At 34.2% G+C, this 14,712-nt stretch overlaps 1 protein-coding gene across 1 annotated transcript; it reads left to right on the forward strand.

Annotated features, from left to right (window-relative positions):
* The first annotated feature begins 3 nt into the window (after window positions 1-3).
* On the forward strand, window positions 4-14,680 carry LOC106156321 (uncharacterized). Its single transcript, XM_087007284.1, has 8 exons — window positions 4-169; window positions 2,419-4,326; window positions 4,779-4,927; window positions 5,141-5,270; window positions 5,619-5,777; window positions 7,157-7,217; window positions 8,261-8,320; window positions 11,821-14,680. Exons 2-8 carry the CDS (start codon window positions 2,452-2,454, stop codon window positions 12,066-12,068), a joined length of 2,682 nt encoding a protein of 893 aa, XP_086863410.1. The 5' UTR covers window positions 4-169; window positions 2,419-2,451; the 3' UTR covers window positions 12,069-14,680.
* Window positions 14,681-14,712: the final 32 nt, after the last annotated feature.

The following is a 14,712-nucleotide window of genomic DNA, read 5'->3' on the forward strand; positions in this document are numbered from 1 at the left end:
CATTTTTAGCATTTTGCCCAGAAATTTCATCGAGTGCGGGATTGCAATGAGAGACTTGTGGGAGTTACCAATATGGCGGTGTAGCAAAATGCACCAGGAAAAGATTGTAAACAAGATTTGAGGTCAGAAAAAAAACTAAATATGGTTTGCTGACAATAAGGATCGGCGTGTAAGTAATTTGGTCGTTTATTTTAAATGACAGGTTATTGTTATAATTTACATTTATGGTGAATGTGTAATGATGATGCATAATAATGAGTTATTATGTACGAGTAATACGACCGATGTCTCAAAAAATATCACGGGCGGTTAATATGAGTTCGCGTCCGATTGATTTTTAATGGTATGTGCTTTATAGCAAAATCAATCGCATAAAATCGTATGCTTTCATGAAGGACAAGAAAAAATGCCCCTATGATTTCTACTTTCTCTACTTCTGTGTTGATACCTACTCAAGCCAGGCACTCATTGAGTCACTGTGGAAAATTAATGTAACTAAGAATGATGTTTTTCTAACACACTGGAGATGTTCACTGATTCTGCATAGTAAGGCTCTGTGGTAATAATCATATAAAGGGTATATTGCACAAGATCTGTTTGTTATTTGTTTTAGCAAATTAATGTGTCATATTAAAATGAGCACTACAGTGCCACACAGCACAGTTGACTAGAGAGAACGACTCCAATCACTAGTAAACATAGGAAACGGTCATTCTCAAGAAGATAGATCGATAAAAAGTGAATATATTACTAGGTAATTAATATTGTTGATCCAACTTGACAAACAAGTATGTTTGTTTATAAATCATCGGGTTGCACACCATATGGCCACTTAATATATATTTCAGATGACCCAACATAAACAAATCTTCACACTGAACCATACCAATTTTTCAAAATTGGATCAATGATAATAACCTAGCAATATATTTTGCTTTTAAATAACCTTATTTTGATGCAAATGACAGTTTTCAGTGTTTATTTGCATCCTGATTCCTTTTATTTAGTGTATTGCACATTTTAGTATGACTAGTGACATGTGTCAGTAGTTCTCATTAATCTAGTGGTAAGAGTAGACTAGAAATATGACGGGGTGTCCATGTTACAGTTATATGATGTTGTTTTTTTTTTTTTTTTTTTTTTTTTTTTTTTGTTTCTTTATCAAAGCACAATGCACACCATTTACCCAGACAGGTTTTTCTGCAGCATTCATATCCCCAAAATTATATTTCCCCACATAATACACTGCGGCACTATAACTTTCCCCTCTTTAGTTTTTAAAGATGTATTTTTGATAAAATTGTATATTGTCTGTGTTTATTGATAAGACAACAGACAACTTGCATTGATAAAACCAATAATAAGTGAAAGTTGACTACATTAAGAAATCACAAGCAAGTTACCTCAAGGGCAGTAGAATGGGCATATTTCTTTCCCACTAAATTGCTTATAACTCATAAGTTGAATGAACAGGTATTTTCAAAGTCTGGTTTTAGTGTCGCTGCTTGCCGCAGGAGCCTTATTTTTTACACAGCTAATGTGAAGTAGCCTTGGTGTATTTGTTTTTAATCAACAGCTAACCAGCCACCACTGGTGAAAATTGGATGTTGAAAAAAACTGTAAGGTAGCTTGCTAGTAACATTCAGTATTATAGATAACAGTGGCTTAGACTTTAAAAGTAAAAGTTTTCTCATAGCTTTGTCTTTAAAATGAAAATATCATTTATATTTGACTGATTTGCCCTTGTTTTGTGTCTGGGATGTGCCTGAATGTAACTTAGACCCCATTTCCAGAGATTAGATCGATCTACTTTAGATCGACCTAACTCCCTGGGGGTTCACGCTAAATAGCTGTCAGCCGAGCGGACACGAAAGTTAATTACCCCCTTACAGCTTGTAGTAGGCGGGACGGACATTTAAGCTGGATTATCTGACAGTAATCTAGTGAGACTCCCTGCGGGGATAGATCGATCTAAAAGCTCTGGGAATACAGCCTTATTAAATTTATAGTATATACAGCATGCTCTCATGTCAGTTTTCTCATGTTCAAAGAGCACCTGTTACTTAAAAGCTGTATTTTAATTACGCAGCTCTTCAAATATTGAATTATTAAAGTAATTCAATATTTGAAGAGCTGTGTATTTAAGCAGGCTAGTCAAGTTAATATCAAAACCCAATGTTTATGAGCCCTTTTGAGTGTTACACTTCAATTAAACTTGAGTAACATATTTCTCAAATTTTGATTGGTCTACTAGTGTTTTTTTGTTTTTACATTTCATATTGAATGCAAAATAGGGATTTTTGAGCATTATAAAGAATGCTTTTATTGAACATATACTTATTTAAATCATTCAGAAGACGTCAGACTTTTAATCAGTCAGTGTTAACTTGAGATAAGATATTGTATTTTTTTTTCCAGATATACTCTTGGAGTTGGCCTTTTCCAAGCAGCATGTCATCTAACTTCATCCCCATGCTTTCGTCAAGTCCTCCTCCTCTGGATGAGATCCAGTCATTTGACGATGGCTGGGGAACAGAGGATGGAGATGATGAATTTGGAGGCTTTGCCAGTGCTGAGACAAGCCCTTCAAAGCAGGGACCATTTGGTGATGAGTTTGGGGGCTTTGCAAGTGTAGAAAAAGGTCCAACAAATCAACCATCTCTTGAAAAATCCAGTAGTGATGATTTTTCCTCAAGCTCAACATCATTAAATAAAGCACCAAACCATACTGAGTTCTGTGGGAATTCCACTCATGACGACCCAGGTGATTGGCAAAATTTTGCAGACTTTACCTCTTTTCCGTCTTCATCAGACCCTATCAGTTGTGATGACTGGGTGACAGAGGAGAGAAGTCCCCATACTAATAACGAGGAATCAGGTGAAAGTGACTGCAGAGAAGATGCTGCTCCTAACTGTACCTCAGATATGCGTCGGAGCAGCAGTAGTGTTCAGGATGATTTCAGTCGTTCCACAGTTGACTCAGGAGTGGAGGTGAAAATCAACTCTCAGAACAAGATGGTCAATGGTAACACAGCAGGACAAGATGGCATCCATATGGTTGTCAGCCCAGTGAGCACTGACGATATTTCATGGGGAGATGATGGATTTAGTGAGTTTACTTCAGGGTCAGTCATTGAAACAAATGAAGAAATTCAGCTGGCAGAAAATGATATGAATGATGATAGTGAACCTAAGTCTGAAATATCAGAACTTAATAATCAAATTATCGAGAATGCAATTCCAAATTCCTCGGCGTCTCTTCCAGGAAAAGCATTTTCCAGCTCTTCTTGCAGTGACGAAGATGATACCTTAGCTGATGATAAATGTGAGAAAATGAGGACTTCAGAAAACATTTCCCCTACAGAAAATTCAGTAATTCCATCAGATTCAGCCAACCACTGTGTTCAATTGCCATGCAGTTCACAGGGAAACGAGAATAACAATATGTCAGCTACTCCACAGTATTTTGATGATACAAACCAAAGTGAATTGGAAGAGGAAGCATCCCAGGATAATGATGGCATTAAGAGGACCTCAGACACTGGTGACGGTATGATCATGTCAGGTATGCAATACGATAGTTCTGATAAACATACATTGGCAATGGAAGAGCCAAGTGCAACAGTGTCAGATAATGAAATCTTACCTGGTTCTGGAGATGTCAGTTCAGAAAAGTCAGACAACAAAGAGGAAGACTGGCTCGAAGCAGAAATCCAGAATGAGCAGAATTTAACTTTGCAGGATAACAGTACAGGGGAGAGCAAAGATACAACAAATAAGAATCTTTCCGAGGATTTGTCTTTTAACAGTTTTGACAATAATGATGCCTCGTTTGCAGCTTTCCAGTCAACAGAGGGTGCTAGTGATGGGGGATGGGCAGCGTTTGAAGACACTGAAGTATCAGGCCAAGATGGCGGTTGGGCAACATTCCAGGATGCCGCACCGGATGGTGCTGTGTCAGCAGCGGACTTTGGAGACTTTACTGCTTCAGATGATGTTGATGACTTTGGGGATTTCAACAAAAATAACCAGGAGGACGGGGGTGATGATTTTGGCAAATTTAGTGTGAAAGAGGACAATGGGGAGGGGGATGATGACTTTGGGGACTTTGGCAATTTTAGCACCATTAAAGAAGATGACTTAAATTTATCAAAGGACAGTGAGAATGACTTTGGGCAGTTTCAGGAGGATGGCAATGATGACTTTGGTGATTTCAATATGGGTCAAGATGCAGATGACTTTGAAAATTTTGACGATGCTGGGATTGGGAATGGTTTTGGTGCTTTTGATTCTCATGAGCCTCAGCAGAATGTGTCTCTTTCCAAGGTAAAGTATGCTCTACTCTGTGCATATTGCTAGAGTGCCATTGAAAATTAAGAAATTGAGATGAAAATAAAATGAAACTTAAAATAAAAGTATTTGTTTTATTTAATATCTTTGTACAAAGACTAATAAGTATATATTTTAGTGGCATTGTCTTCAAAATCGCTATTGATTTCTTGTGTCCTTGAAATCATATTAAAAGATTTATTTTGTCATATTTGACCTCCAATGCCAGCCTTGTGTTCAATCTGTTATCTAAATGTTTTATGTTATATTTCAGACCTCCAATGCCAGCCCTGTGTTCAATCTGTTATCTAAATGTTTTATGTTATATTTCAGACCTCCAATGCCAGCCCTGTGTTCAATCTGTTATCTAAATGTTTTGTCATATTTCAGACCTCCAATGCCAGCCCTGTGTTCAATCTGTTATCTAAATGTTTTATGTCATATTTCAGACCTCCAATGCCAGCCCTGTGTTCAATCTGTTATCTAAATGTTTTCCCCAAACAGCAAAGGAGGACGCCTCTTTTTCCTTCAGCAAACTCTTTGATGTCATATCCACCCAGACAGGAATACAAATGGAGAAACTCTCAGCCAATCAGGGGTATGCATAGAGTGTGCTGCAATGTTGTATGGAGAATTACTTACCTGAGAAATAATTGATAAGTTATCATTTATGTTTATTTGTGTGATTTTTTAAAAATATTTTGTCCTCTTATACCCTTCAATAAGCCACTAGGATAGGTTATGTAACTTCTACATCATTTGACTAAAATTTCTTTATACTTATTTAATGAATTTTATTTTCCCACTTCAGGAAGAGCTGTCTGAATGTATGGTCTGGTCTCCATGATACAGAGAATACTGAAGCTCTCACATACCAGTGGTCCAAGTCCGTGTCCAATGACAAATTGCTCAAAGCTCTCAACATTGATACAAGGAACATTGTAAGTTTTTGTGTGTTTTATGAAAAGTTTTGTAATCATGAGAAAGTCTGCTGTCAAAGGGGTTAACCAAAAAATATAAAAAAATTTTAAAAAGTAAAAGTCCAGATTGGTTGCCAGGTATGGACAGACATGTGTTGTCTATAATTCTGTGCTTCCATTTTTTAATAAGAAAATGACATTCAGAAATGACTCTGCTTTCATTACTATGGCATGTGCATTTTGCATGACTGCAATACTTAGCCCATTATTTCACTCTATGATAAAATACAATTGGAGTAATTTATTAATTGGATTTTTGTTCAGTATTTGTTATGTGTCAGAAGTCCTAAATGTTGAGTGTTTTTCTAGCTGATGGGCCACAAAAAGCAGTCCATGCCCATCTTTGCCTCTCACCTTGGTCTTCTGGAGCCCAGCAAGGGCCCCTTACAGCCTAAGAAAATCCCCCAGCCAGAGAGCCCCCTGGTGGACACAGTGTCCAGTGTACAGCAGTCTGCCCTCACACCACAGGTATGTCTACTTCAGCAGAAGATTGGAGAGTCTTTAGGGATACTACAGTTGATACATTGATGAGAGTTTGTTTTGGCTGGTACAGTTTTCAGTTTACAGCAATGTTCCAAATTCTTCAATGCTTTGGTAATTACTGATACAGTTTGCTACAATGTTCCAAATTCTTCAGTGCTTTGGTAATTACTTATACAGTTTGCTACAATGTTCCAAATTCTTCAATGCTGTGGTAATTACTGATACAGTTTGCTACAATGTTCCAAATTCTTCAGTGCTTTGGTAATTACTAATACAGTTTGCTACAATGTTCCAAATTCTTCAATGCTGTGGTAATTACTGATACAGTTTGCTACAATGTTCCAAATTCTTCAGTGCTTTGGTAATTACTAATACAGTTTGCTACAATGTTCCAAATTCTTCAATGCTGTGGTAATTACTGATACAGTTTTAAATTGCTACAATGTTCCAAATTCTTCAGTGCTTTGGTAATTACTAATACAGTTTGCTACAATGTTCCAAATTCTTCAATGCTAGGGTAATTACTGATACAGTTTGCTACAATGTTCCAAATTCTTCAGTGCTTTGGTAATTACTAATACAGTTTGCTACAATGTTCCAAATTCTTCAATGCTGTGGTAATTACTGATACAGTTTGCTACAATGTTCCAAATTCTTCAGTGCTTTGGTAATTACTAATACAGTTTGCTACAATGTTCCAAATTCTTCAGTGCTTTGGTAATTACTAATACAGTTTGCTACAATGTTCCAAATTCTTCAGTGCTTTGGTAATTACTGATACAGTTTGCTACAATGTTCCAAATTCTTCAGTGCTTTGGTAATTACTTATACAGTTTGCTACAATGTTCAATATTCCTTGAAAAGTAGCTGGACTGAATGTCTGCTGGGTGGGAAAACTTCTTGGCCCGTTCTGAAAGTTGCCGACCCAGGCAGATGGTCCAACGTTAATTTCAAACACTGGCTGTGCTAATTACTGAAAAAATTTGCAACATTGTTCTAAATTCTTGGCACTGTTGTTTTTACTCTGTAGATTTGAACAACATTGACTGATCAAATTTCAGTGTTTTCTGGGTAGTTCCTGAAATAAGTAAATTAAAAAAATTAGTTTTTGTTCATGTTTGAATTGAGATTTTTGTAACTTAAAACTCTAAACTATGAAATATTAAGTGTTTGTAACTAGAAAGAAACTTTTCAGTGTGTGTGCATTTCTGATAATGTTGATCCTTGGTTTGCTTTTTGGTATGAATAATTCAAACATCATTGGGGATGTATGAGTTTAAGGTATTGGCATTTTATGGCCAGCATTTGGATGGACTCAAACTGTGTTTTATCATGTTGGTAGTTCTATAATTTATTGTTGCTAGGAGACTGTCCCCCCAGCAGAGTTTGATTGGAGCACAAGTGGACTACAGAACCCTTTGGATTGTAAGTAATCTGCATGAAATTTTTCTCTTTACCTTACATAGCAGTATCCTTAGGAATTCCTTCCTCTGTCTTATCACATGTTTACTTACTCATGACAGCAAATGTTTTGATGTATTGAAAGCTCTGTTCTAAGTTCCATTTTTGAAAAGGTTGAAAAATACAGTAGATAAATTATCAAGAGGAAATACTCAGCATTTGTGACTCAAGTTTTTTATACTTCTTCCCTAAAACCCAATATCTTATGTTTGTGTAAATACAAAGTATCACCTGATCAGACTTTTGTGATAAAACTGCTGTCCATGAGATTTTTTGTAGACGGTTGGGTCTTAAGTGTGCCATAGGAAGATAAAACTGCCAATTGTCTAAAACAAAAGTATTAAACTAATCCAAAGAATGGCATATTTATCATATGTTTAAATGTTTTAACATGACATAATTAAGTTGTGTATGGTGTTAAACAATGGAAAATTTATATCATCACAAAACATGAGCTTTATCTTCAAATTTTACGTACAAGTTATATCGTTGGTGTCAGCATTTAAATAGATTAATTTTTGGAGTATTTCCAAAATGCAGCTATTTACGTTCTTTTCTACCTTTGTTTAACAGCATACCTTTACCCCCTTATCAATTGTAGTAGCAGAGATAACTGGACAAAAATATGCAATTAAAATTTTTCCCTGCCAGGGAATTTTTTGGCATCCATAAATTCTTTTATACTCACCCGTCATAATTCCTAATAGAAAAATACCCTGCAAATATTATTGAACTTCAACTGAGTGGTAGAATTTGTGTTAATGTTTGTATTGATTTTACAAATATTTTGTTGATAAGATGAATGAAAAGTTCAAGATTAATCAAACATGATGTATTTATTGATATATGCAGTCATTAATATACCACAACTTGCCCTGGAATAAATTTTTAAAAATGTAAATAAATAAATAAACAATGTATCTATTGATATTGCAGACATTAAAATAGCTTAACTTGACCCTGATAAATAAATTAATAGATATATGATGTATTTATGAATATTGCAGCCACTAATGCAGCACAACTTGACCTAGATTTCTTTGGCAAAAGTTCTACTGGAAAAAGTGGTAAGTCTTTTTAAAATGTTTTATAATATCACTGTTGTATTTGCCAAAATCTCTATGAAGGACTTCCTCATTGAGGTTTTTTTTTTTTTTTTTTTTTTTTTTTTTTTTTCAAAATTCCCAACAGTACTGCTGATTTCATTGTGTAGTGATGTCATATTTTGGTGAATCTTTGACTTTCTGGGGGATTTTATTCTGTTAATATATATCAGGCTTTTAATAACAGTTAAGTTTTAGAGTGTGTTCACAATGAATCTATCATACTAGCTAGAGCCCACTTACTCCACAGGGGACTCTAGCTGAATGCAAACAGATTAACACGCCTCCTGGCATTGCATTGGTGATTATAAAAGAACATAGGAAACAAGAGGAATGTGTGTTAATTGCACTAACTAGTACATTACATTCATTGTGATTGCACTCTAACTGAAACTCCCAATTTTTATTCATTTTTGTTTCTGTATCACTTTTGAAGAAGCTTGTCTTCAATTACGGTTGTTTGAGAGAGAAAGAAAGAGAGAGAGAGAAAGGTATACAACTTTGTAAAAAAGGTAGTGGGTGCAAAACATCCAGAGAATGATAAAACTATTTTCAAATTGTGAGTGTACCACTTTTATTTTCTTTAGCAGACAATTACAGTTTTCAGAATCTAATTTGAATAACATTTTATGGCAGTGTGGAATGTTTCAATCAAATGTCATATTTGTTGTGCAGTTACCTCCATGCCAACTTTTTGTTAACTCTGAAAAAAATGCTATGATATGTAATAGTTACAACTCTTGTATTCATAATGTATTTATAGTTAGTGACACTATTTTAAATGATGGGTAGTTGGGTGTCATCAAAGGAGAATTCTCACAAAAAGATGACAAGAACTAACAGCAAACAGAGCTGGCAAGGTTTTATTAACCAAAATTATTAACCAAATTTATTGACCAAAAATGTAAAGTCACTGTTATAGAAGCAAAATTTTCATGTATTGTACATGTTGGCATTGTTGACTCATTGGTAATACTGCAATTACTGCAAATTAATAACATGGGCTCAATGCTTGACATAAATTACATAATGTATTATTAGATCTGTTAAGACAAAGGATGTCTTAAAAACAGAAAATATGCTAAAATGCAATCTGAATTATTTCATCAAAAAGATGAGTGAAGAATATAGTTAAATGGAACACAACTCAAGTGATGTACATATGTTGAGTCATTTTCCAGAAAAAATGAACATTTGAGTCATGGTAGTGACATAAATTTTGAGTAATACTTGCATGATTTTGACTTGCCCCATTATGTTTACTGTGTTATCCTCAAGTACTCTTTAGTTGGAAAAAAATCAACAGTAATAATAAAAATGCAATAAAAAACTGTCATGCAGATATATGTAACTGTCTTGTGAAGGAGCCCAGTGACACAATAGCACTTTGTTTTTAAAGTTATGTCTTTACCAAACAGACTAAAACTGAGATCAATTTACTTGTTTTGATTGAAAATTTTTAAAATCTTGTTGCCAACAAGAATTATCTTGGAATTTGTTCTCCAAATTATATTGTTATCAGCACCCTAAAGTCAACAATGCCTGGTTTATAGCTGTACATTCCAGACATTGATAAGACAAGGAAGTGGTAGAGTTTTTCATGTTCAGATAAGCTAACTTGCCAAGGTGTAGAGATGTGTGTGTGTGTGTGGGGGGTCTGAGTGCAGTTAAAGCTATAAAGTACAGTCATAATTTTCATAAAAAAGGAAGCTGTAACACACAGAAGTCAAGATTACAACTAGCTGTAACACACAGAAGTCAAGATAAAAACTAGCTGTAACACACAGAAGTCAAGATTACAACAAGCTGTAACACACAGAAGTCAAAATTACAACTAGCTGTAACACACAGAAGTCAAGATTACAACTAGCTGTAACACACAGAAGTCAAGATTACAACTAGCTGTAACACACAGAAGTCAAGATTACAACTAGCTGTAACACACAGAAGTCAAGATTACAACTAGCTGTAACACACAGAAGTCAAAATTACAACTAGCTGTAACACACAGAAGTCAAGATTACAACTAGCTGTAACACACAGAAGTCAAGATTACAACTAGCTGTAACACACAGAAGTCAAGATTACAACTAGCTGTCTATAAATTGAAGCAAACCTGTTGTTACTGGTTGTCTGATTATATTTATATATTCCACTTTTTGATTACTTTCAGTGATGTTTATTTGTTCGCATGAACATATGTGTCTCAAGTGCAATTTATATCATTTTTTTCTAACATTAATTAGTATGATGACAGTTTTATTCAGTTTTTACTTGTATCTTTATTGCTATCAGAGGAGTTTGACATTTTATCTGGTAAGTTTGGTTGTTGTATTATTTCTATGTGTTAGACAGAAGGCTGAACTCAGATATGTATGCCTCTACATGTGTGGAGAAAATTATTGATCAGTTTCTAGCAAGTTTCCTGATGTTGTTGTTGTTTAATTAAAGGCAGCTCCAGAATTTTCAGGTGGCCCTCTGAGATTTTTCTAATAAATAGGAAAGAAGCTTTCATGACCTTGACCTTGAACTTGACCATTGGAAAGATCTAGCATATCTGTTATTGGTCAATACTAATCCTCACAATTCTGTAAATATTTTCATGTGATGTAGCAAATCATTTTAGTGGGAAAAGTGAGATTGTCATGTAATCTAGACAATTGGAAAGATCTAGCATATCTGTTATTGGTCAATACTAATCCTCACAATTCTGTAAATATTTTCATGTGATGTAGCAAATCATTTTAGTGGGAAAAGTGAGATTGTCATGTAATCTAGACAATTGGAAAGATCTAGCATATCTGTTATTGGTCAATACTAATCCTCACAATTCTGTAAATATTTTCTTGTCAAGTAGCAAATCATTTTAAGAGGGAAAAGTCGGTTTGTCACGAAACCCAGACAATTGGAAAGATCTAGCATATCTGTTATTGATCAATACTAATCCTCTGTAAATATTTTTAATGTCATGTAGCAAATCATTTTTAGAGGGGAAAGTGGGATTGTTACGTAATTAAGAATATGATGAAATAATTGCCACTTCTTTATGTGCTGGGCATGTATCACTTTCATTTTTACTGAAGAAAGTTATGCATGTTTCTATATATTACTTTGCTGTTATTGTCATGTTGCATTTTTTTCACCTGTGTTGTTGCCAGGAGTTCCCTAAGCCACAGATAGACATATTGATATTACTGGACGACCACATTACCTGACATGATATCAAATCTATACAGGGAATGGTCTGCTGGGAGTTTGGATTTGTGCTTTTCTTGTTGGTTTCTTCTTTGATCTTCTTTTCATCTGTTACAATGGCTCCACTTTTCAGAAAATTGTGCAGAAAATTTAGTTGTTAAAATAAATCTTTCTTATGGGGCTGGTAAAAAATCCGTTTTCCATTCTTCATATGTATATATGAATGGATCTAAATGAGGCTAAATTTTATTAATTTTTTTTTTTTTCAGCCCTGGAATCAGAGTTTCTTGGAGGATCAGATGTGGACAAGCCTGAGCCAATCAAATCAATACCGCCACTGGAAAATGTCCTGGCTACCATGCACTTCACACCAACCAGCGGAGCTCAGAAAAAGAAGAACCAACACTTCAGTCAGGAAGCGCAGGCAGTGATTGCCAAATTCCAAAACTTGGCCTTCATGAAAGCCAAGGTCCTCATGTTCCCTTTAAAAGGCTCTGACCCTACCCCTGATCAGTGATCTGCTGTCCAAGGAATATGTGACAATCATCATCATTATTGCTCCTCCTCTATTCTTGTTACAAATCTCTTGATTGACCAATGCCATTGCAGCCATTTATGAATGAAAAGGTTTTGTGTGAATGCCAGAACAGCTTATTGCAAAATGCCAAATTATTCCTCATATTTTTCCTGAATGTGCATGATCTCTTAACATAAGTTTCATTCAGAATTGTGTTGGTTGGTTTACTCAGACTGAGTGAGGGGGCAACTTAAAGGCATTTCAGAATGTGGTGCCTGTTATACTTCTCGAATTTAGGGAATTTACTGTGTGCAAAGTAATCTTTTGATTCTTGTAGTAACAAAGGTAAAATACAAGATAGACCATTCTATGTCCATGCTAGCTTATAAGTTTTCACTTAATGCTGTAAATTGTTGATAAAGGGTAAAAAAAAACCTATATGACTGAGTAACAGAAGTGTAGGACTGACCCTACATATTTCTTTAATAATATACTGTTTTTTTGTTTTTTTTCAAACAGTTTGCTACTTATAACATTGTTTATCAGGCTATAGAAATAAGGAAAGGTAGTAACATAAAGCTAGAACTGTGGTACTTGTTGAGGTCAACTCTAGACATCTAGCTCTAATTTGTTAATAGCAGGCGCCCTGAGTTTCAGAATATATTTGAATGATGTCTCTAACACTAGAACCTGCACATTGTTATTTAAATATAAAAAATATCTACTGGTAGTGGTGATAGAAGCCAGTTTCCATGAAACTTTGAGTCTGTTAACATTGTGATACTGGGTGCACGGCCTGTATGTAGGTGAGAATTACAAATAACATAAGGAACAGAAACCACTTTAAACTTGCCATTATTTATTTTTATGAAGAATTTAACGGAATTCCAAGTTTCATCAAAGTCATTTAAGTCAAGCTTTTGTATGAAATTGTTTTATTTACTTTACAAGTAAGCTACTGGAAACGTAAATATTGAAGGCATTTGATTTTAATCATAGAATATATTAAATTTATTATAATAATATTATAATAGTAATATATTAAAATTATTATAATAACAACTCGAGGCTATCATTCCTTATCCCAGTTGGTATTCAAGTAAAAAAATATATTGTTTTGTGATTGAATTGGTATTTTATTGATTAAAAAAATAAACAAATGGCATCACTAATTTAAATTAGAAACAACCTAAATGTAGTAAAACAAATGTTTGGTTATCATTTTGCTGCAGATATTCATTTCTTTAAAGGTGCCATATACATGAAGTAGCAGTAGAATTGACTTGTATAATATATGTGTTATTATCAGAGAATTTGCAAAAGTTACTTCATTTGTGAATTTTTTGAATGCATATTTGATACCATGAAGGGAGAATATTTTTATTGGAGTAAATGAGTTTTGCAAATTGATACCCAATGTGTAACAACTATGTTTAAATATTAAAACTATGAAAATTATTTCAAAATCAAAATTCAAGATTCTATACAGGGGTTCCATCAGTTCTTTAATATATATGGTGATGAATTTCATTTGGAAATATTCAAAAATAACATAGAAAATAGATTTGGATACAGCATTTTGAATTACCAAATACAAGAAAAGTAATACATATTGGGTAATAATGAAATTCTATTGGAACAGTGTAAAACCATATTTTGGGGTAATTCTGAAATGAAACTTAGTATTTTCGTCTGCTCTTTGAGTGTTTACAAATATTAATTTCAAGTTCTATGTCCTTTTGTGTGTAATAAAACACTTGTCATTAAACAACGTGCATTATGTGCCAGTAAAAGTATTGAAATTTCTTCATGAAAGACATTAAGGGTTATAAGGAGCATCTTTGGCAAGCTCAGGAGATCAGTACTTATGTTTCCATTTTTTTTTTCAAAGATAATACAATTTATGACCAGGCTACTGTAACATAATGTAATTTAAAAAAACTGAGGCTATAAAACTCGATTATATGATTTTCCTGGACAGGAACACTTGCTTGTTTTACTGTCTGTGACATAGTCTAGAATTGTTCTTTGTAAAGAAAAACTTTCATTGTTTTTCTCCCCTTCACAATACTGGCCACTTGCCAAGTTTCCTTCCAGTTATCAAAACAGGATTTAGACGTTAACGACGCCATGTGGTTGTAGCTGTGTCAGTAGGTAGTGTTGTCTAAAATATACCAGTTCATTAGCTAACAACACTGTTTTAATAGAACACCAATCCAAGGAGAATTTTTCGGTACTCACAAGGTAGAGAAATATTGCAACAGATAGAAAAACTTTCTCTATTTAATAATATATTCTTATAAAAGTAATATTTGCTCTTTACTAGATATAGTATTGTTCCTTGTGGTCTGTTGATATATGTATGACTGATGTGATGATATGTGCAATATAACCTGAGACAGTGCTAAACATGAGGTAATGAAGTCAATCCATTCCAAAATATTGGTTTTATGTTAAAAAGAGGGTGCGCTGGGTGAGAGAAGTAGTTTGTGTTGTTATGTGGACCGCATCAGTTGTCAACTGTTGTTCTTTGGGGTTGTATTTTTGATGTTAGGTGAAGACTGTAAATAATTAAACAGTTGCAATAAAATGATTGCTCGAAAGAAATAAAATTTTGTAAGTGTGTACATAATTATAATTATAA

Source organism: Lingula anatina, chromosome 2, assembly GCF_051362555.1.
Source record: "Lingula anatina isolate TDL-2025a chromosome 2, LinAna3.0, whole genome shotgun sequence".
Classification (NCBI taxonomy): domain Eukaryota; kingdom Metazoa; phylum Brachiopoda; class Lingulata; order Lingulida; family Lingulidae; genus Lingula; species Lingula anatina.